Source organism: Symphalangus syndactylus, chromosome 13 (assembly GCF_028878055.3).
Source record: "Symphalangus syndactylus isolate Jambi chromosome 13, NHGRI_mSymSyn1-v2.1_pri, whole genome shotgun sequence".
In the NCBI taxonomy this organism is placed as follows: Eukaryota; Metazoa; Chordata; class Mammalia; order Primates; family Hylobatidae; genus Symphalangus; species Symphalangus syndactylus.
Window position 1 is genome coordinate 29,573,838 of NC_072435.2, and position 23,207 is coordinate 29,597,044.

Sequence of the window (23,207 nt, forward strand, 5' to 3'; positions counted from 1 at the left end):
GATGGGGTTTCACCTTGTTAGCCAGGATGGTCTTGATCTCCTGAACTCGTGATCCGCCAGCCTCGGCCTCCCAAAGTGCTGGGATTACAGGCATGAGCCACCGCACCCAGCCTAATTTTTGTATTTTTAGTAGAGACAGGGTTTCGCCACGTTAGCCAGGCTGGTCTTGAACTCCCGACCTCAGGTGATCTGCCCACCTCGGCCCCCCAAGTGCTGGGATTATAGGCATGAGCCACCACGCCTGGCCAGCTTCGGGTGTTTTCTATCTACTGGGAGACTACCATTCCTTGGCACCAGCTGCAAGCAATTTATTTATTTATTTAATTTTATTGAGACAGGGTCTTGCTCTGTTGCCCAGGCTGCAGTGCAGTAGTGTGATCATGGCTCACAGCAGCCTCAACCTCCCAGGCTCAGGTGATCCTCCCACCTCAGCCTCCTGAGTATCTGGGACCATAGTTGTGTGCCACCAAGCACAGCTAATTTTTGTAGAGATGAGGTTTCAATATGTTGCCCAGGCTGGTCTCGAACTCCTGCGCTCAAGGGATCCCCCTCCAACTCAGCTCTCAGTGTTGGGATTACAGGTGTGAGCCACTGCACCCAAACTTCAAAAGGTTTCAAATGGGAAAGAGATGTGATTGGAATGTTTTCTAAACCACTGCACCTACATTTGGTGGAAATGTTTAATGCATGTAAATGATCATTGTATATGTCAAGTTTTTTTAATGTCCAAAAGGAGCATTACACTAGTAAAACACAGGAAAACTTGCAATGCAATCACTTAATCCAACTTGCACCCGTACTGAGCTTTCTCAGAGTGGCATTAGGTTTTCGGGGGTTAGGCAGTGCCAGGTGTGAGGTATCTCTTGCCAGTAACTGTCACACACGCTGCTGCTGAGATGGCCGTGGTTTGGTCTTAGTGGCCCCTGGGGGTCAGGTTGCTGCTTCCAGGACCTGAGGAGTGTCTTTTCTGCCCTCACTGTGACACTTTCTTCCCCGCGCCCAGGGTGCCACCTGCACCTAAACCCCTCTCCCTGTCCATTGCAGGGGAATCCCTCCCCATGGGTGTCTCCCTGCAAATCCTGTCTTCCCTGGAATTCTTTTTTTTTTTTTTTGAGATGGAATCTTGCTCTGTGGCCCAGGCTGGAGTGCAGTGGTATGATCTCGGTTTACTGCAACCTCTGCTTCCCGATTCAAGCTATCCTCCTGCTTCAGCCTCTGGAGGGATTAGGGGCACGCACCACTGTGCCTGGCTACTTTTTGTATTTTTAGTAGAGACTGGGTTTCACCATGTTGGCCAGGCTGGTCTCGAACTCCTGACCTCAAGTGATCCACCAGCCTTGGCCTCCCAAAGTGCTGGGATTACAGGCATGAGCCACCGCACCCGGCTCTTCCCTCACATTCTTTTGTGATAAGGCCCACTAACTCCAAAGCCAAAATCCCTAGTTGCCCAGAAAATCGAGTTCCCCTATCCTTCAGGGCAGGGATGGCTTCGTCCTGGGACGTGAGTGCAAAATATCTGGGCTCTGTGCTACCAGTGCTGCCAGGAAGGAGAGGGCAAAACTGCGTTTCCATTGTAAAGCAATGCCAGTGTTCCTGACGTGCTGCATACATGTGAGCAGCCGACGCCTCCCACACGGTCACAAGGCACTGGCTCTAAGCGAATTTGCTCAGCTCCCACCAGCTGCTACTGGTGTTTAGTTCTGTCATTTGTGCATTTTGTGGTTGACATACTAAGGCACAGAGGTTGAGTCAGGTGTCCAAACTCACTCAGCTATGAAGTAGATAAGCCTGGATCCAAACTGCGTGAGGGACCGTGAGTCCATGCCCCGCATGCCCCACTCACTGCCCCTCGAGTCAGAGGATGAGGGCCAGGCACATGCAGGGCTAGCTAGAGGCCGTTCTGTCCAGCCTGTCCAAGGTCAGCTGCAAGGCCCACCCACTCTGGCAGGAAGGCCGCTTGCGGCCTGAAGACCACGTCAAAAGGGGAGTTGGGCAGGGTGAAATTGGCCAGGTAGACGGTGTCCCCACCCGCGAGGTACGCGGCCCAGAACCCGAAGGTGCCCACGGTGATGATGGTGTGGTTGCACTGTGTGAGCAGCGCGAAGTCCTTGGCAGGTGAGCCCTGGAGGCCACTGCCAGTGAACAGCACGTCCCCAAGGGAGCTGTTGATGCTCTCCCGGCACCAGGCCATGTCATCGCTGGTGACCACAAAGACCGGGAGGCGGCAGCGGGCCTGGAACCAGTCCAGGGCCCACTGCAGGTAGCCCCGGTCAGCCAGCACCCCCTTCCATACGTGTGGCATGACACGGACATAGTCCCCCAGGCGCACGTGGACCCCCATGAAGGTCGCCTGCCCTGTCCACTTGGCCTGCAGGCCCCGCAGGAACTTCTGGGCCTCCTCGCGCACGTGGTCGTGCAGGGTGAACTCCTGGAGGATCTCGTGGCGGAGGTGGTGGTAGAAGGTCCAGGAGCAGGGGTAGCCCGTGAGGTGGACATAGCGCCCCGGGATGTGGCGGTACTCCTCCTCCATCCAGTCGTTCAGGTGGTAGTTCTGCCAGGGGATCCTGCTGGCCGTGACGCTGTGCAGCACCGGCAGGGTGATTCTGAAGATGGGGGCCAGGGTGCTGTGCATCTGGGCCGGGATGAAGGCGGGCTGCCCGTTCATCTTGGCCAGGGCGTACAGCGTGGCGTACTCACCCATCCGGTTCCCCAGGCGGCCCTTGGAGTTGATAGTGAACAGGCCCTCCCGGGGGAGGTGTCTGGGGGCCAGGACCACACGGGCTGAGTATGCCCAGGGCGCAGGCACCAGAGCCAGGCGCTGGTGGCAGTGAAAGATGGTGGACACCACAAAAATGGCAAAGACGAAGTAGAAGGTGGAGAAGGAAGGGCAGGTGGCCCAGAATCCCTTGACGGCTGCGGGAAGGAGCGACGACATGGTCAGGAGCGGGGACAGGAGTCTCTTCACCCACCCCCTGCCGAAGTCATTCATTCACTCACTCAATCCATCCAAGCCTCTGTCCTGAGCACCACAGTGCATGGGAGAGGCCTCAGAGCACAGATCGTGGGGTCCTTCCACCTGAGACTGAGACCCAGTCTTACCAGCACCTTGTGACTTCAGTCAAGTGACTGCACCTCGCTGAGTGCAGTGGCTTGTGCCTGTAATCCTGGCACTTTGGGAGGCTGAGATGGGAGGATCACTTGAGCCCAAGTTTAAGACCAGCTTGGGCAAAAAAAGTGAGACCCTATCTTTACAAAAAAAAAAAAATTTTTTTTAAATTAGTCAAGCGTGGTGGCATGAACCTGTGGTCCCAGCTACTTGTGAGGCTGAGGTGGGAGGATTGCTTGAGCGCAGGAGGTTGAGGCTGCAGTCAACTGTGATTGTGCCCTGCACTCCAGCCTGGGCAACAGAGCGAGACCCTGTCTCAAAAACAACAGGAAGTTACTGAGTCTCTCTCTGAGTCTGTTTCCTCACCTGTTAAATGGGGATGAGTACATGGAACCATTTGCAAGTGCCAATATTCAACCTGATTTTACCTACACTCATGGCCATTTTTTTTTTTTTTTCTTTTTTTGGCGATGGAGTCTTGCTTTGTCACCCAGGCTGAAGTGCAGTGGCACGATCTCGGCTCACTGTAACCTCTGCCTCCCAGGTTCAAGCGATTTTCCTGCCTCAGCCTCCCGAGTAGCTGGGATTACATGCATGCACTGCCACCCCTGGCTAATTTTTTGTATTTTTAGTAGAGATGAGGTTTCATCATGGTGGCCAGGCTGGTCTCGAACTCTTGACCTCATGATCCACCCGCCTTGGCCTCCCAAAGTGGTGGGATTACAGGCGTGAGCCACTGTGCCTGGCCTACTCACGGCCATTTCTATGGTTCTACCTCACAGAACTACCTCAGTGGGGTTGCTTGAAGATTAAATGTGATGATTTTGTAAAGCAGTACCTCGCACACAGGAAATGCCGTGTATGTGTTGGAAAATCAATACTTGCAGTGGCTAGGCGTGGTGGCTCACACCTGTAATCCCAGCACTTTGGGAGGCTGAGGCGGGCGGATCACCTGAGGTCAGGAGTTCGAGACCAGCCTGGCCAACATGGGGAAACCCCATCTCTACTAAAAACACAAAAATTAGCCGGGCATGGTGGTGGGTTCCTGTAATCCCAGCCACTCAGGAGGCTGAGGCAGGAGAATCGCTTGAACGCAGGAGGTGGAGGTTGCAGTGAGCCGAGACTGCGCCACTGCACTCCAGCCTGGGTGACAGAGCGAGACTGTCTCAAAAAAAAAAAAAAAAAATAACATAAATAAAATCAATACTTGCAGAGTATTTATTACATGCCAGGCACAGTGCTCAGGGCCAGGAAGCCAGCAGAGGACAAAACAGATAGGAATATTTGGTGACCATGCAGAGGGAAAGAGCACAGGTGGGCCCAAGTTCATGGACAGGCTCTGCCTTCTGCAGGCTGGTGACCTGGAGGTGTTACTTAACTCCTCCTCTCCTCCTCCATGAAATGGCACTGCCACACCCCTGCAGTGGTAAGTGCTAAGCATTTCCTGATACTATTAGTGGGTTTGGTGGGTTCAAGCTGACGACAGACTCCTGGACTCCCATTCCCTTGAATCTGGGCAGGCCCATGACTGCCTTGACCAGTTTAATACAGTGCAAGTGAAATTGTGTCCGTTTCTGGCCCAGGACTTAAAGTACTAACAGCTTTCATGTCTTGCCTTGAGAATGTTCTCTCTGCGCTATCAGGTCAAGCTGGAGAGTTCAGCTTTTGTTTTTTGAGGCAGGTTCTCACTCTGTCACCTAGGATGGAATGCCAGTGGTCTGATCACAGCTGGCTCAAGGGATCCTTCCACCTCAGCCTCCCCAGTAGCTGGGACCACAGGCATGTGCCACCATGCCCAGCTAATTCTTACATTTTTTGTAGAGATGGGGTCTCACTATGTTTCCCAGGCTGGTCTTGAACTCCTGGGCTCAAGCAATCCTCCTGCTTTGGCCTCCCAAAATGCTGGGATTATAGGCATGGGCCAGCTTTAGCTTTTGTATGTAAGGCTATGATTATTAATTTCTTTTCTTGGCCGGGCGCGGTGGCTCACGCTTGTAATCCCAGCACTTTGGGAGGCTGAGGCAAGCGGATCACGAGGTCAGGAGATCGAGACCACAGTGAAACCCCGTCTCTACTAAAAATACAAAAAAATTAGCCGGGCGTGGTGGCGGGCGCCTGTAGTCCCAGCTACTTGGAGAGGCTGAGGCAGGAGAATGGCGTGAACCCAGGAGGCGGAGCTTGCAGTGAGCCGAGATTGCGCCACTGCACTCCAGCCTGGGCGACAGAGCGAGACTCCGTCTCAGAAAAAAAAAAACAAATTTTCTTTTCTTTTCTTTTTATGATGGAGTTTTTGTTCTGTTGCCCTTGCTGGAGTGCAATGGCGTGATCTTAGCTCACTGCAACCTCTGCCTCCTGGGTTCAAGCGATTCTCCTGCATCAGCCTCCCAAGGAGGTTAGACTACAGGCATCCGCCACCACACCCAGCTAATTTTTTATTTTTAGTACAAAGTTTCACCATGTTGGCCAGGCTGGTCTTGAACACTTGACCTCAGGTGATCCACCCACCTCAGCCTCCCAAAGTGCTGAGATTACAGGCGTGAGCCACCACATCCAGCCAGCTTTTTTTTTGGCAACCACTTTGAGATATAATTAATATACCATACCATTCACCCACTTAAAGTGTGCGATTTAATGGCTTTTAGTATATTTACAGAGCTGTGCAACCAGCACAATCAATTTTTGAATATTTGCATAAACCCCCCCCCAAAAAACCCACACCCTTTAACCATCTCCCCACAATCTTCCCTGTTCCTTGTCCCCCCACCAACTAATCTCCTTTCTGTCTTTATGGATTTGCCTATTCTCGATTTTTCATGTGACTGCGATCACACACTCCATGGCCTTCTGAGTCTGGCTTCCTCACTTGGCACCGTGTTTTCAAGGTCCATCCACGCTGTAGCACGTGTCACAGCCTCACGCCTTTCTTTTCTTTTTCTTTTTTTGAGACAGTGCCTCACTCTGTCCCTCAGGCTGGAGCGCAATGGCGTGATCTCGGCTCACTGCAACTCCCACCTCCTGGGTTCAAGCGATTCTCCTGTGTCAGCCTTCCGAGTAGCTGGGACTACAGGTACAGCCACCACGCCCGGATAATTGCCTCACTCCTTTCAAGACTGAAAGTCCCATTGTCCAGGTAGACCACAATTTATTCACTCATCAGGTGATAGGCACTGGAGTTGTTTCCAGTTTTCGGCTGTTGCGACTAGTGCTGCCACGAACCTATGTGCTGGGTCACAGGCTGAACTCTACGTTGAATTGTTTTGGGAGCTGCCAGATGGCTGCCCCAGTTTCCGTTTCCACCAGCAGTACGGGAAGGCCCCATTTCCCAGCCTTGCTCGCCGTCGTGTTTGGTTGTGGTGGGTGTGCAGGGCCATCTCACCGTGGGGCCCACACCTATTCACCTCCAGGTCCAGCCCTGACCACTGGGCCTGACTGGGCTCCGAGGACCTTGGTCCCGGTCCTCGCCATAGGATGGATGGTCCCTTCTCCGGGGGCTGCTCTTTCCGAGTCTCCTCCAGCTCTCCCCAGGGCTCCCAGAAGGTCCTCTGCTCCCAGCCTCTACTGTGTCCTGATGGGCTTTCTCTTCTCCCCTTGTCCACTCCTCTGACCAATGTCCTATGGTTTCCCTGTGGCCACTCCAATGGCTACAACTCAGCAGTCATCCCTTCACCCCCTCTCTCCCACCCCATTCCTGCTGAAGCCCTGGTTGGCATGGGCTCACCCCTAAAACTTCTGGCTTCTGCCTCACCCCTCCCGGCTCCCCATCTCTCCCTCCACCTGTCCTCTTAAACATCGGGGGCCTGCAGGCCTCTTCAGCTCTTATCCTCCTCTATTCCAGGGCTCCTCACTTGGTTCATCTGACCCTTCTGAGAAGCCTGAACACTCTGGGGCCCCCCTTGAAAGTCTCGCGTGGGTCCCCAGCAAGGCCAGCTGGCCTAAGGCCTAAGAGAAATGCCTCTGGTGCTGCTTTAGTTTCCAAAAAGTGAATTAAATCTGCCCAAGCCCATTTTCACTGAGCTGGTGAAAACTGTGTCCCAAACGTGATCTTGCCATCCACTCAACTCAGGGTCCTGCCCCACGGAGAAGGATCTGAGCTCTGAGCCCAGCTGGAGCCCCCGCGCAGGTCCCAAGGCTAGGGCTGGGGTTGGTGGGGGTGCAGGGCAGGGACAGGAGCCTGGGCCACTGGCCAAGGGAAACCAGCTCAGGACAAGGGTGCCCCCCCGTGGGGTCCACCTTCATTTTGTGTAACTCGTGCAGTTGCGTTGAGACAGGCCCCAGGCTTGCTTTAATGATCTGGCGTTGCCATCTTAAAATCCTTCATAAATTCTAAACAAGGGGTCCTGTGTCTGCATTTTGCACGAGGCCCTGCAGATCAAGCAGTGGGCACCGCGGCCGCCCTGGCTTTTCCTGGATTCTCAGGTGCTCCCCCTTGTGGCTCTTCTCAGCCTGGACAACCAGAAAGCCGCAGAAAAGCATCAGCCAAGGCCGAGGCTGCGAGGCCCATCTCCGGGCTGGCTGTCCTGGTCCGCGATTCCTTGTCAGCCATTTTCCTCAGGGGGAGCGGCAAACGCCAACCTGGACTGAACTCATCTGGGGACAACCCTGGCTTGGAGGAGGGTCATGTGGTTATTTGCAGACTTGACTTCTCTTACTGTGAACACCCATGTGCTTTGCTGCCTAAAACATAACATGTTTGGCAATATGATGCGGCCCAGACCTACCATGGGTGCCATGTCACATATGGACTACGCATCTGACAACAGGGCCAGGAAGCAGAAGGTTCCGGAACACGACTGTCCCGGAGAGCTCAGATAAGAACCCGTGGGCACGTCAGCTCATTTAGTCCTCACGACCCCTCCGCCCACCATGAGGAAGGTCCATTCTTTCTTCCTCATTTAACAGATGAGGAAACTAAGGCACAGAAAGGTTAAGAAGCTTGTTCTCGGTCACACAGCTAGGACAGAGGTGGATTTGAACCCAGGCAGTGTGGCTGGGGTTACCATCCTGGCCTTTTTGAACATGTCGGGAGAGGGCAGGCCCTACCCAGCCACACAATGCCCAGTAACTCCTGCGGGTGACCTACCCTGCCTCGTGGGGCCTCCGTTATGTCTGGGTCACCGAGGCAGGGGTTAGAGGTCTGTGCAAGCCCAGCACTGAGGGTCTCTCTGGGTTGAACCCACCTAAGAGCTGTGCCTTGGGCAGGCCCGGCCTTCTGTAGAAGCTGTGAGGGTGAAGGTCTCCAGCCCTTAAAGAACTCTCCCCGCGAAAAAAAACAGTCTCCTTCCCAGCTTGGGGCACTATGTGCTTGGCTGTGGCAGCTCTGTCTGTTCTTCCCTGCCTGCCCCCAGGCACCCGCAGGGGCGCCGATCAACTCAGGCAGCTCAGGCTGCGAGGAACAAAAGCTTCCCTCCCGGAGCCAGAGCGTAAGAGACTTCGCCCAGGTGGGGAGGAAGACGCAGCGAGACCTAAGCCTTCTTCTTCAGTTTTCTGTGGCAGCAAAGCTGGGTTCTGTGCTGGCCGTGGCCTCAGCACAAACGCCCCTCCGCATCACCCCACTTACATCTGCAACCCCCGGGCCTCCGTGGCTGCTTCCCCACTTGCTTTGCTCCAAGGCACTTGGCACCTTCTAACAATCTAGAGCACAGAAGGACCTGCGCTGCTGGGGTCTCCCTCTCCCTCTCTGGACACTGAGCTTGACGGGGCAGGGGTCTGTGTTCCCAGCGCACACCCCCCGTCAAAGTCCCATACAGGGAGAGCTCAGGCAGGGTCAGTGGAGGGACCCGCGCCTGAATCCCAAAGTTCCACCCTGACTCGCACAGCCCGGGCCCCCAGCTCCGACATGCCCCCTCTGATAGGGGGGCGTCTCAGCCCCATTCCATCCTCCTGCCGCTGATGCCCCTCCCAGCTTTCAGAGTGACTCCCTTCTTTCAAATCCGATGTCCCCGTCCTGCTCCTGCCAAATCTGGCCCCTCCAACATGGTACCTAAGGGTCCAGAGTCAAGGGTCGCCTTGGCTGTGCCCTCACACCCCCTGGGGCAGGCCTGGGGCAGTGGGTCCCAAGCCTGTCAGGATTGGGCCCACACTACACCATGATAAATGCTGGGGCCATCCAGGCAGCAGGTGCCGCGCCCCAACTCCATGAGGGCCCTTGCTTTTCTCAGCGGGAAGTGACAGAAAACATTATTTTTCTAGTCAACCCATTCGGAGATGGAATAGAACAGACAGCAACATTTGCATGAAAATGTCACGATGAAAGCACTGAGGCCTCGCAGGACACCGGCACTGGGGAGGTGCTTTTGAGCTCCGTCCCCCGCACCCTGGGGGTCCCCGCCTTCTCCCTCTGCTGCACGAGAAACACTGGGGCCCAGGTGTTCTCAGCTCCTTTGTCCCCTTCCCCACCATCTTAGAAAGCGACTGAGGTCTTTTGAATTCCGGGGGCCGGTCTGAGCCTTCCAAGAGCACAGATTTTTACGACTTGAAAATGACTGACCTTAAGGCTCGGTGAACCCACAGCTGACAGAAGGTTCCAGAGGAGAGGAGGAGGGGCTGGCTTGGGGTCACGCAGCCAGAGGCAGGGGCTGAGCAAAGTTCCTAAGAGCGATTGTCTCCCAAAGGTCAGCCCCTGTCCGATCGCGGCCACCACAAGGCGGGGCTGAGCCAGTGGGCAGGGGTGGAGTGGGATGGAGCGGGACCCCCGACCGACAGCCTCCCGTCCTACCTGCGGTGAGCCTCCTAGGCTAGGCTGCTCGGGGCTGTCCTGCTGCTGGACCGCCAGGGGCTACAGCACTCACGTCCCACACCGTTGCGGGTGGCCTGGCTGGCAGGGGTCCCTGTGGGGATAGCGTGGCTGCGGTTGGTGAGGGATTGGGGTGGGAGGGGGGTGGCGGTGTTAGATTCTGCGGGCTCTGCTCTGAGCCCCCGCCCAGCCCAGAAACCCCACTAGCCTGGGGCCTCAGAACAGCCACGCCACTCCCTCCTGAGAGCCCACCGCGCCACAGCTTGGAGGAAGAGCCTGCGGGGAACTGGCTGCAGGACGGTCTCTTCTTGAGTGCAGGTTTGGCCAATGTCAGGGCCTCAGGGCTCGGGTTGGGGGGTGCATGCCAAGAGCCAGGGAAAGGAAGCCTGGGTCCCAGATGGACCCCAGGCCGCCCAGGCAGGCCTCCTGTGAGTCTGCTGGGAGCATGGCTGGACTTTCTTAGAGAGGGGTATGGGCTCTCTGTGGGCCACGACTGGTTTCTGGATCCCCCAGGAACACTGGGGAACTCACAGCCTGGTTCCTCAAGGTGCTAAGGGCCAGAGGATGCCACCCTCTGAACTATCCGGCAAGAGAGAAAGGGGACATGGGGGGCTGGTCCTTAACAGGATGCCGCTGAGGGCCAGGCGGGCGGCTGCCACCCGAGTGGGTGCAAAATGGCGCCAGGCTCCTTGGGAGGGGGGAGGGCGAGCCCTGTCATCTGGGCCAGGGGAGGCAGCGTCTGCATGTGGCCAACAGCAGTGGGGACATGGGCTGTGAGGCCAGGCTGGGGCAGGTGTGGCCCACCCCTACCCCCAGGGTGCCCCAGAGATGCCCAGCCCAGGGGCATATGCCTGGGCGCAGCTTCAGAGCCAAGGGCCTGGAAAGGCTCCGAGGCCCCCAGTCCACAGTGAGCTCCTCACCAGAGGCTGCTGGCCCTGGAAGGGGAAAATGGGGGCATTTCAGAGTCCAGTCCTTCCTGGCTCCTGCCATTCCTGGGGTCTGGGCTTCTGCCCCCACGGGCTCCCTGGCATCTGGCACCCCACCCTGTCCCAGCTCCTGCCTTCCTGCCTCTGTCCTCCTCATTACCCACCACCCCCAACATCTGTTCCCCCATCTGCTCTGGGGAACTCTGGATGGGTGGGGAATGTGGGGACTCTGGTCTCTGGGCCCTGAGGCCCAGGATAGAGGGCAGGGTTGAGGTGAGCAGAAAGTCCCAGAACTCTAACTTCTGGTCCCCACACCCTGAGTTCTGAAGGGAACCCAGGTGTCTGCTTCCCCTGACCCCATGGGGATCCCACTGTCCCGCTCCCAAGTCCCAGAGCCACCCAGGTTCCAGCTCCCAGCATCCCTTTTCTCAGCTCAGCTCTCTGGTCTTTGCACTCGGGTGGGAAAGGGTTAAGGGTGGGGCGCTGGGGGTGGGAGGTGGGTGGCAGGGAGGCCGGATTGTTTGGTGATAATCCCCTTCCGTGCCCAGGGTGTGGAGAACAAGGTTAGGGCCCCATGTGGGAAAGGCCATGGCTCTGATCCCTGCAGGCCTGGGCCTCAGTCTCTCACTTCTGCTCCCCCGCCAGGCACCCCTAGCCTGTCCCCTTCCCTCCCCTCCCCAGGGCCTGCCAGGCTGGGTGTCTCTGAGCCCACCTGCCCGCCTATCCCAGCCCCCAGGCAGTCCCAGCCTCAGTCTCCCGGCTCCCTGTGGCCTCTGGATGCCTGGCCTCTGTCTCAGCCTCTCGGCCTCCTGTCTGTTCCTCTCTTTGCAGCAACTTCTCTGTGCCGAGCCCCTCCCCTAGGCTGACTGTCCTCTCTCTGCCTCTGTCCTGTCCTCTATTTCTTTGTGACTGAGCCTTCATCTGTCCCTAAGCCCCCTCTCCTGCCCAGCCCTGCTTGTCTTTGTGCCCCTCTCTAGGTTTCCACGTCTGCTGGCCTTGACCAGCCCCTCTGCTCCAGCCGCTCACCGCTCCCCAGGGCCCCCTGCCCCTCGACACTGACGGATAACTCTGGGGTGTTAAGCTACGGATTAGTTCAGGCAAAATTCTCGATTTTGTCTGCGTTCTTTCCCCTTTGGGTTATGTAAACAGTAATTCTTCCCAGATGGAACTATTTTCCTCGCTTCCATGCAGCCGGGGAGGGGGCCTGGACGGGTTGGGGGTGGAATGCACCAGTTCCACAGGACACCTCCAGGAGGGGTACAGGCTGCGGCTGAGGTCCCCAGCCCAGCCACCTCTCTTCCCTCCAGGTGCTGGCTCTGCTGTGACCATGCCCGTGACCTTTGCCCTCCTGCTCCTCCTGGGCCAGGCCACTGCGGACCCATGCTACGATCCACAGGGCCGCCCCCAATTCTGCCTCCCTCCAGTGACACAGCTGGCTGCCGTGGTGGCCTCCTGCCCTCAGGCCTGTGCCCTGTCCCCAGGAAAACACCTTAGCCCCAGGGAAACCTGCAATGGCAGCCTGACCTTGGCCCTGGGTGGCCCCTTCCTCCTGACATCTGTCAGCTTGCGCTTCTGCACCCCAGGACCCCCAGCCCTCATCCTGTCTGCTGCTTGGGCCTCAGGGGGTCCCTGGAGGCTGCTGTGGCACAGACCTGCCTGGCCTGGCGCCTTGGGGGGCCCTGAAAGGGTGACCTTCCACTCCACACCAGGTCCTAAGGCCACTGTGGCGGCCAGCCACCTCCGCGTAGAGTTCGGGGGCCAGGCCGGGCTAGCGGCAGCTGGGCTGAGAGGCCGCTGCCAGTGTCATGGCCACGCTGCCCGCTGTGCCGCCCGTGCCCGGCCCCCCCGCTGCCACTGCCGCCACCATACCACTGGCCCAGGGTGCGAAAGCTGCCGCCCGTCCCATCGAGACTGGCCCTGGCGGCCTGCCACGCCCCGGCACCCCCACCCTTGCCTACGTGAGTCCTGCGCCCCTCACTCTCCCTGCCTTTGCCTGCCTGCCACTGGGTCCTTTGTCCCTACGGGAGCAGGATGTTCCCTTCCCTCCCTGGGATTGGGTGCTCCTTGCCTCTCACCCCAGTCTCAGACTCGGTCCCCTCAGTATCTCCTCTCTGCAGCCAGTCCTGTATCTCAGCCACACACGGGCCTGTCTGCTCATGAGGGGATCAGCCTCTCCCCAACATTTATCAGCCTGTGATGATAGTGATGATGATGATGATGGTAGTGATGGTGGTAATGGTGATGACAGTGGTGGTGATAATGGTGATGATTGTGGTGGTGATGGTTGTGGTGATGGTGATGGTGGTGATGGTGGTGGTGATGGTGGTGGTGATGACGGTGGTGGTGGTGATGATGGTGATGACGGTGGTGGTGGTAATGTGATGATGGTGATGGTAGTGGTGATGACGATGGTGGTGGTAATGATGGTGATGGTGATGATGGTGGTGATGATGGTGATGACGGTGGTGGTGGTGATGGTGGTGGTGATGGTGGTGGTGGTGATGATGGTGATGACGGTGGCGGTGGTAATGTGATGATGGTGATGGTAGTGGTGATGACGATGGTGGTGGTGATGGTGGTGGTGGTGATGGTGATGGTGGTGGTGATGATGGTGATGATGGTGATGACGATGGTGGTGGTGGTGGTGGTGGTGGTGATGGTGATGGTGGTGGTGATGATGGTGATGATGGTGATGACGATGGTGGTGGTGATGGTGGTGGTGATGGTGGTGGTGATGATGGTGATGATGGTGGTGATGATGGTGGTGATGGTGGTGGTGATGATGATGGTGGTGGTGATGTGATGATGGTGATGATGGTGGTGATGGTGATGACGGTGGTGGTGGTAATGTGATGATGGTGATGATGGTGGTGATGATGGTGATGACAGTGGTGGTGGTAATGTGATGATGGTGATGGTAGTGGTGATGATGGTGGTGGTAATGATGGTGATTGTGGTGATGTGATGTGATAGTGGTGATGATGGTGGTGGTGATGTGATGATGGTGATGACGGTGGTGGTGGTGATGTGATGATGATGGTGCACTATAGTGGTGGTGGTGATGATGATGGTGATGATGGTGATGACAGTGGTGGTGGTAATGTGATGATGGTGATGGTAGTGGTGATGATGGTGGTGGTAATGATGGTGATTGTGGTGATGTGATGTGATAGTGGTGATGATGGTGGTGGTGATGTGATGATGGTGATGACGGTGGTGGTGGTGATGTGATGATGATGGTGCACTATAGTGGTGGTGGTGATGATGATGGTGATGATGGTGGTGATGTGATGATGATGATGGTGATGGTAGTGGTGATGACGATTGTGGTGGTGATGGTGATGATGATGACAGTGGTGGTGATGTGATGATGATGATGGTGATGGTGGTGGTGATGATGGTGATGACGGTGGTGGTGATATGATGATGACGGTGACAGTGGTGATGATGGTGATAGTGGTGATGATGATGGTGGTGATGATGATGATGATATAATGACAGTTTCCGAGCACCCATCCCAGGGCCTGGCTGGATGCAGGTACTTGGGTAATATTTATTGAACAGTTGCAGGGGAACAGGACAGCTGGACAGTACCTGACTCCTCAAACCAACCACAAGGGGAAAGTATTCGGTCATTAAACACATATTTATCAATCACCTACTGTGTGCCAGGCAGGGATTGTCATCAGGCCCATTTTACAGATGAGGAGACTCAGGGCTAGAGTTCAGAAGTCCCCTGCACAAGGACATACAGTGGCTGCGTGTGGCAGGGCCAGGATATGAGCTCAGGAAGCCAAGTTCTGGGGTCTTAGCCTGTCCCTGCCAAGCTCCCGCTGGGTACTGTCACACCAGGTGGCAGTCAAGAGGCAACAGACAGGAGCACGGCCTTGGTGGCCTGGCAGCCAGACTATTTGGGCTTGAATCCCAGCTCCTCTGCTTACCCGCTGTGAGACCCTGGGCAAGTGACCTAACCTTTTGGTGCCTCAGTTTCCTCCACCATAGAGTGGGGATAGTAACAGCACATCTTTTACAGGCTGTAGTGAAAATTAAATGCGTTAATACACATAAAGCCTTTAAATAAAGCCCAATGTGGTACCTGGCACAAAGGAACGGCTTCCTGAGCACCTGCCAAAGTCAGCACTCCCCAGCTGAGGAAGGTGAGGCTCAAAGAGAGGTCACTTGCCCTAAGTCTCATTGCCAGCAAGGGATTGAATCCAGGGAGCCCTGAGTTCCTAGATGCTGCGACAATCCGCTGCTCCATCCAGCTGGACCGGGGCCCCCCAGGAATGTCCCATGCGATGCCCTCTTTCCCACAGGTGCTTCCAGACTGGGCCTTCCCCACCTCCCTCCAGCAGCCCCTCCTCAGAGACAGCCGGTGTCAGCTCATTCCAGCCCTGACCCCCTCCCTCCTCCAGCCTGAGACACTTGGTAGAGGGTCTGAGGTCCTGGGAGGTAACTCTACCAACAGACACAGACATATACACACGTGTGCAAGTGTACCCTTGCCTTCCCTCTCCACCTCCCATGCTCTTTGCCTCCCGGCCCTCTATTTCTTTTTTTTTTCTTTTGAGATGGAGTCTTGCTCTGTCACCCAGGCTGGAGTGCGGTGGCGCCATCTCAGCTCACTGTAATCTCCGTCCCTGGGGTTCAAGCCATTCTCCTGTCTCAGCCTCCTGAGTAGCTGGGATTACAGGTGCGTGCCACCACGCCCGGCTAATTTTGTATTTCTAGTAGAGATGAGGTTTCGCCATGTTGGCCAGGCTGGTCTCGAACTCCTGACCTCAGGTGATCCGCCAGCCTCGGCCTCCCAAAATGCTGGGATTACAGGCATGAGACACCGCACCCGGCCTCCGCCCCTCTATTTCTTCATACATGAAGATCACATGGGCTAACTTACAGACCATCCCCATTCTTTGGCCAAATCTTTTACCTAAGCAGGGCAGTGAGGGGTGAGACTCACCTGGCCTGAGGATGAGGCAGCCTTCATCCTGGGCCTGGACAAGGCCTGGGCGCTGGGGAGGCTGTCCTCCTGAGGGTCACCACATCCCCCCAGACTGAGCAGGGCAGTGCCCTCCAAACCCGGGTAAGAGACTGACAATGCTGCAGTGGAGAAAGGTCAGGGTGGCCAGGTGAGACTAATGCCTGTGGCAGAGCTACTGGCTTCACAGACATCCAAGTCTGCATCTCCCCTCCCTCATCTGAGTTTTCCACAGGGGAAGTGAGGTAAAACAATTACCCTTGGGTCAGAAAGAATCCAAAGCCTGAATCAACTCACTGATCATCTGAATAGCTTTGCCACCTTGAATGCCCACAAAAACCCTGGGAGAGAGGGATCTGGATTCTCTCTAGACAGGGAGAAAACAGAGGCTGGGAGAGGGGGAGTCGTTTTCCCAAGAACACGCAGCTGTCTGAGCTCCCTGATTATCCCACGACTCTTCCGGGCTCTCAGGGACCTGCCAGTCCAGGGCTCTCAAACCTCTTAGAGTCAAAACACCCTGAAGTCCAAGTGTCTTCAAAGAGTGTCCATGAGCCTGGGAAACATAATGAGTCCCCATCTTTACAAAAAAATTTAAAAGTAGCCTGGTGTGGTGGTGCATGCCTGTGGACCCAGCTACCGAGGAGGCTGAGGTGGGAAGATCCCTTGAGCCCAGGAGTTGGAGGCTGCAGTGAGTTATGATTGTGCCATTGCACTCCAGCCTGGGCAAGAGTGAGACCCTGTCTCAAAAAAAAAAAAAAAAAAAAAAGAGTGGTCTATGAACCCCCTGTATCAGCATCTCACTCTGCAGTGCTTGCTGGAAATACAGATCCCTGGGCCCATCAGAAAGCCTAGGGAGGAGCCCTGCAATCTGGCTTTTGTTATTGTTGTTGTTTTGGATTTTTGCTTCTTTTTTAAAGACAAGGTCTCACTCTGTTGCCCAGGCTGGAGTGCAGTGGCGTGATCTCAGCTCACCGCAACCTCCACCTCCTGGGTTCAAGCAATTCTCCTGCCTCAGCCTCCTGAGTACCTGGGATTACAGGCATGTGCCACCACGCCCAGCTAATTTTTGTATTTTTAGTAGAGACAGGGTTTCACCACGTTGGCCAGGCTGGTTTTGAACTCCTAACCTCAGGTGATCTGCCCACCTTGGCCTCCCAAAGTGCTAGGATTACAGGCACGAGCCATCATACCCGGATGCAGCCTACTCTTTAAGGGCCCAGTTTCACAGATGTTCAGGAGGTTCATGAGTCCCCCGGGACTTACCAGCTCCAGTCCAATGTACCTTTTTTTTTTTTTTTTTTTTTTTTGAGATGGAGTCTTGCTCCATTGCCCAGGCTGGAGTGCAGTGGTGCGATCTTGGCTCACAGCAACTTCCACCTCCTGGGTTCAGGAGATTCTCCTGCCTCAGCCTCCCGAATAGCTGGGACTACACAAGCCACCACGGCCAGCTAATTTTTAAATTTTTAGTAGAGATGGGTTTTCGCCATTTTGGCCATGTGGATCTCGAACTCCTGACCTCAGGTGATTCACCTACCTTGGCCTCCCAAGTGCTGGGATTACAGGCATGAGCCCGGCCTACCCATTTAAAAGATGAGAGACCACCCTGGCTAACACGGTGAAACCCCATCTCTACTAAAAATACAAAAAAAAAAATTAGCTGGGTGTGGTGGCACGCGCCTGTAGTTCCAGCTACTTGGGAGGCTGAGGCAGGAGAATCGCTTGAACCTGGGAAGTGGAGGTTGCAGTGAGCTGAGGTCGCGCCACTGCACTCCAGCCTGGGTGACAGAGCGAGTCTCTGTCTCAAAAAAAAAAAAAAAGATAATAATAGAGATGTCCTGGGACCCAGGCATTCTCTTCTACCTCGGACACTCACGGCTTCCTTTCATGAGGGCAGGGCCATGGGAAAAAAGCTGAGGACTGGGGAGCAGCACACTCAGCCCTGATGCACCCCCACCCCATCTTGCTCCTAGCCTGCTCCTGCAACCAGCACGCCCGACGCTGCCGGTTCAACTCTGAGCTGTTCAGACTGTCGGGTGGCCGGAGTGGGGGTGTTTGTGAGCGGTGCCGCCACCACACAGCCGGGCGGCACTGCCACTACTGCCAACCTGGGTTCTGGAGGGACCCTAGCCAGCCTATCTCCAGCCGCAGGGCCTGCAGGGGTGAGTGTGGCCTGCAGACAGGCCTGGGGGGAGCAGAGGCGGGGCTGGACTCCTGGGGCTGAGGGAGGAGGGGCTGGGGGCCTGGATTCCTGGATCTGAGGGAAGAGGGGCTGGAGGCCTGGACTCCTGGGTCTGAAGGAAGAGGGGCTAGGGGATAGGACTCCTGGTACTGAGGGAGCAGGGGCTGGAGGCCTGGACTCTGGGTCTGAGGGAGGAGGGGCTGGGGGCCTGGACTCCTGGATCTGAGGGAGGAGGGGCTGGGGGCTTGGACTCTGGGCCTGAGGGAGGAGGGGCTGGGGGCCTGGACTCCTGGATCTGAGGGAAGAGGGCCTGGGGGCCTGGACTCCCCAGGCTGAGGGAGGAGGCACTGTGGAATTGGGAGGGGCATCTGGGGCCCCGATACCCCATGCCCCCAGCTCCTCTGCTCATGTAGCCTGCCAGTGCCACCCTATTGGGGCAACAGGAGGAACCTGCAACCAGACCAGTGGGCAGTGCACCTGCAAGTTAGGGGTCACAGGCCTGACCTGCAACCGCTGTGGCCCTGGCTACCAGCAGAGCCGTTCCCCCAGGATGCCCTGCCAGCGTGAGTCTTGAGGGGCCAGGCCACAAGCCTGAGTAGAGTGGGAAGGAGACATCCCAGGTCTCCAGTGAGCAGATGCAGTGAGGGCTGGGGCCTTGGGAATTGGGAGCCCAAGGCTGGAGGCCGGACTCTGGGCCCTCGGATAAGCAGGGACTGAAATTCTGGACTCTTGAGGAAAAGGAGGCTTGGGGCATGGACGCCTGCATCCCGGGAGAGGAAAGCAAGGGATGCTTGCACTCTTGAGTCCTAAAGGAATAAACACTTAAGAGTTTGGGTGCCTGGATTCCCGGGGCAGGGGCGAGGGGATCCTGGGGAAATGACTAAGAGGTTAATTTCTCCTTTGGTCTCACAGGAATTCCAGAGGCAACAACCACCCTTGCCACTACTCCTGGTGCTTATAGCTCTGGTAAGACAGTCTGGCATGGAGGTCCCTGAGTGGCAAGTGGGACTGGGGATGGGCTGACTGGGTCTCCAGATGGGGATACATGGGTCACCCATTGAGCCAAGTCCCAAAGGTTTGGGTGACCCAGCTGGCCATCAAGATGGAATGGAGGGATGGGCAGGGGCAGAAGGCTGTGGTCTAGGCCCCAGGAGCCCACTGCAGACAGCCTGACCCTCCCCAGACCCTCAGTGTCAAAACTACTGCAATATGTCGGACACCAGGGTACACATGAGCCTTCGGAGGTACTGCCAGCAGGACCATGGTGAGTGCTGGGGAGACAGACAGCTGAAGGCTACACAGCTGGTTCTGATGACTGCTTTTAAGCCACCCCCTTTCTGGCCTTCCACTTTCTCATCTTAAATGGGAAGGAGTGTTGGATTCCAAAGCCCCTTCCTGATCTAGAAATTGATGGGGCAGAAGACAAATGGGAAGGGGGAGTGGGAAGGGGGCATTCACTACCTTCCTGTGTCTCCTCTTTCCCCATGTCCTTGGGCTTGCAGAGTTTCATCATCTCCTTCAGCCTGACATCTCTGAGGGATGGAAGAGATAGGGGAACTGGTTGAGTGGAATGAACTCTTGCCCTGTCCTCCCTATCTCAGAGACCTTGCTGCTTCCCTTCATGGTCCCAGATATTTGAGCCTTAGCCCCACTCCCCATAAAGACTTGTCCTACGGTTCCCTCATCCCCAGTCCACACCTGCTCCATGACCTTGGGGTCTATGACCTCAGGCTATTCAGCTCTCTTAAGACACTCAGGAGTTCGGCCCAGCCAACAAATCTAGACCAACGCCAGCTATTTCTCTCAATGTATAGGACCGCAGACTTCTCCCTCAGGACCCTCATCTGGTCACTAGCGTTCTAGGCCTTCAAAGGTGGAAAGCTTTTCCCCACCTTCCACAGGGATCTCCTGCCCCGCAGACCCAGCTGGCTAGTCAGAGTCCCACCCAGCCTCTCAGAAAGTGCATTTTTCTGGCCGGGCGCGGTGGCTCACGCCAATAATCCCAGCACTTTGTGGGGGCCAAGGTGGGCGGATCACTTGAAGTCAGGAGTTCGAGACCAGCCTGGCCAACATGGTGAAACTCCATCTCTACTAAAAATGTAAAAATTAGCCAGGAGTGGTGGCAGGATCCTGTAAACCCAGCTACTCAGGAAGCTGAGGCACAAGAATCACTTCAACCTGGGAGGCAGAGGCTGCAGTGAGTTGAGATCACACCACTGCACTCCAGACTGGGCAACAGAGTAAGATTCCATCTCAAAAAAAAAAATTTATGTTCTTCTGAATCACTATCAGTATGACCTCAGCCCTCACATTCCAGGGACCAATCTCTTCCTTCTTCTGGTCCTCCAAATTTATCCCAGAGCCCCTCCCCCAGCAATGTGACCCCTCCTTCCCAAGAATTCCACCATTGATACCTTCTGACTCCACTGTATTAGAGACCCTGGACCTGCCTCTTCTGCCCTGTCCCCAGCCCCACCTACTGTAGTTTAACTCCTTATCTCAAAGATGTTTCCTCCAGCGGGCTCTACCCCTCACGATTTAGGGTCAAACTCTCAAAAGTTCAAGGTTTCTCTCCCCACTGCGATACCTGAAGCCCACCCACCGGTCTCGGGCTCCTGCCCACTGTGACTGACCCCACGGGACCCAGAGGTACCCTGGAAGCTCCCCACGACCTGGGCTGACATCTCCCCTCCCCACAGTTCTCCGCGCGCAGGTGCTAGCGTCCGAGGCGGCGGGCCCAGCATGGCAGCGGCTGGCCGTGCGCGTGCTGGCCGTTTACAAGCAGCGGGCGCAGCCCCTGCGACGCGGCGACCAGGACGCCTGGGTGCCCCGCGCCGACCTGGCCTGCGGCTGCCTGCGCCTACAGCCAGGCACCGACTACCTGCTGCTGAGCAGCGCAGTGAGCGACCCCGACCCCACGCGCCTCATCCTCGACCGCCACGGCCTCGCGCTGCCATGGAGGCCGCGCTGGGCCCGGCCCCTGAGGCGGCTGCAGGAGGAGGAGCGCGCCGGAGGCTGCCGCGGCCTGCGGGCACCCACACCCAGCCCCAGGCCGGACCACTAGACGTGAGATGGGGCTGCCTCGAACGCCAACAAAGTAATCTGGGAGCGACTAGGAGCTGAGCCTTCTACCTCGACGGTGCACCGTAGAGAGCAAATCAGCCGTCGCAGAGCCCCGACGACACTGTGCATGCGCCCATGCCGCGCAGGCGTGCGGAACTTTTAGCAAAAGGCAGCAAGCGGGACTTCTGATTCCAGCAGTTCCTCCTTTGGCCTGTGGCTTATTCCCCGCCAGTGATCTATTTCCCCCAATAAAGTCTCAAATCTTGGGGAATTTTTGTCTACAGACCCCTGATCGATGCTGGCACAGTCTCCGGAGGGAAGCGAACAAGGCCTTGAATCAATACCCGGAGCTGAAGTTAGGACCACAGCACCACAGGACCCTGACAAAGTGGCCAATCCAATGAGAGCGCTCTTGTGACGTCATTGGGCGCTAGTCAGATTGGTGTTGCCTGATGATAGGCCAAAGGCCAATGGGCGGGGCTTGGTTGGAAAAGGCGGGAAATCTCACATAGGGAGGGACAGCAGTTCCAGAGAAAATTCCAGACGTAGGAACTTTTGGTTTCTGATGGGCCTCAGGATAGGCTCTGAGAAAGGAATTAAGATACTTTGAGTGACTCATTTTTGAGAGAATAGCCAATCGGAAGCCACAGAGTGGTATGACATAACTTGGTGCTAAGCGGAATTGTATTCCCACTCAACAATTGGCCTGCAGGCCAGAGGGGAGGGGCTCAAAAGGCAGGAAGCGGTAAGTACCACGGAATGGAAGGTTGCCACGGTCTGGGACCTTCCTTGCCACCCTGACCTCTGCCCCTGCACCCACAGCAAACAACATAATCTCAAATTTGGGTGATCTTTTCAGGAGAGTCACTGAGGGGGTACTCAGGGAATCTTAGAGGAAGGGATGTGATTTAAGGTCCATTTGTTTGTTTCTTCCTCTTTTTTTAAAAAAAGTTATTTTATTTATAGTTATATTTACTTATTTTTTTGAGATGGAGTTTCACTCTTGTTGCCCAGGCTGGAGTGCAATGGCACGATCTCAGCTCACTGCAACCTCCACCACCCCGGTTCAAGCAATTCTCCTGCCTCAGCCTCCCAAATAGCTGGGACTACAGGTATGCGCCACCATGCCTGGCTGATTTTGTATTTTTAGTAGAGATGGGGTTTCACCACATTGCCCAGTCTGGTCTCGAACTCCTGACCTCAGTTGATCTGCCCACCTAGGCCTCCCAAAGTGCTGGGATTACAGGCATAAGCCACTGTGCCCAGCCAAAAATTTTTATTTTATTTTAATTATTTAGTTTTTTGAGACTGGGTCTCACTCTGCTGCCCAGGCTGGAGTACAGTGGCTCTATGGTAGCTCACTGCAGCCTTGACCTACTGGGCTCAAACAGTCCTCCCACCTCAGCCTCCCAAGTAGCCAGGACCACAGGCGCAGGCCACCATGCCTGGCTAATTTTGTTGTTGTTGGTAGAGACGAGGTCTCACTATGTTGCCCAGGCTGGTCTCGAACTCCTGGGCTCAAGTGATCCTTCCACCTTGGCCTGCCAAAGTGCTGGGTTTATAGGCATGAGCCACCGTGCTGGCCTAAGGTCCATTTGGACCTGGAACAAAGTGGCCAATACAATAAGCACACTCCTATGATGTAACTGGGTGCTAGTCAGATTTGTGTTGTCTAATAATTTCCTTCCCTGAGAGAAAGGTGGGGCTCTCAGCCAATGGGGAGTCAGGATATGCCATGATGTCACAGGATACCAGGCAGGGAGAAAGGTGCCTTCCAGCAAACGTTCTGGGTTTGCTCTTGGTTACATGGAAAAAGGCAAGAAATTGCCTCCAGGGAGACCATTTGACCCCCATGCCACCAATAAAATGTTACAATATCTGGGAGAACCTGTCCTTAGCCTCCCGATGAACCCAGGGTGGGGGCATCTCTGAAGTAGGAGTCTTTTAAGGGATTTTCTTTTCTTTTCGTTTTTAGTAGAGATGGGGTCTCACTATGATGCCCAGGCTGGTCTCGACCCACTGAGCTCAAGCAATCCTCCTGCCTCAGCCTCCCAAAGTGTTGGGATTACAGGCGTGAGCAACCGTGACCAGTCTTAAGGGATTTTCTTTTCTTTTCTTTCTTTCTTTTTTTTTTTTTTTTCTGAGATGGAGTCTCCCTGTGTCACCCAGGCTGGAGTGCAGTGGAGCGATCTTGGCTCACTGCAACCTCCACCTCCCAGGTT

General features: G+C 55.8%; 2 protein-coding genes across 6 annotated transcripts; one reads left to right on the forward strand and one right to left on the reverse strand.

Annotated features, from left to right (window-relative positions):
• Nucleotides 1-426: 426 nt before the first annotated feature.
• LOC129459289 (galactoside alpha-(1,2)-fucosyltransferase 2-like) lies at nt 427-21,329 on the reverse strand. 5 transcript variants are annotated; one of them, XR_010115264.1, is made up of 4 exons: nt 20,595-20,701; nt 19,384-19,454; nt 9,822-9,933; nt 2,815-2,913 (listed from the first exon to the last, which is right to left on the reverse strand). XR_010115264.1 is itself a non-coding variant. In XM_063615924.1 (3 exons), exons 2-3 carry the CDS (start codon nt 19,433-19,435, stop codon nt 1,889-1,891), a joined length of 1,077 nt encoding a protein of 358 aa, XP_063471994.1. In that variant the 5' UTR covers nt 19,436-19,454; nt 21,272-21,329; the 3' UTR covers nt 427-1,888. The 5 variants fall into 5 exon arrangements, 4 of the variants coding, with proteins under 4 accessions (XP_063471994.1, XP_063471995.1, XP_063471993.1 ...); XM_063615924.1 differs by lacking the exons at nt 9,822-9,933; nt 20,595-20,701 and adding an exon at nt 21,272-21,329 and having other exon boundaries at nt 427-2,913; XM_063615925.1 differs by lacking the exons at nt 9,822-9,933; nt 20,595-20,701 and adding an exon at nt 21,055-21,106 and having other exon boundaries at nt 427-2,913.
• NTN5 (netrin 5) lies at nt 12,073-21,478 on the forward strand. The gene is made up of 6 exons (XM_055235862.2): nt 12,073-12,723; nt 17,714-17,902; nt 18,336-18,485; nt 18,835-18,888; nt 19,106-19,186; nt 20,622-21,478. The coding sequence occupies exons 1-6, from the start codon at nt 12,093-12,095 to the stop codon at nt 20,984-20,986; spliced, it is 1,470 nt and encodes a 489-aa protein (XP_055091837.1). The 5' UTR covers nt 12,073-12,092; the 3' UTR covers nt 20,987-21,478.
• The last annotated feature ends 1,729 nt before the right edge of the window (nt 21,479-23,207 follow it).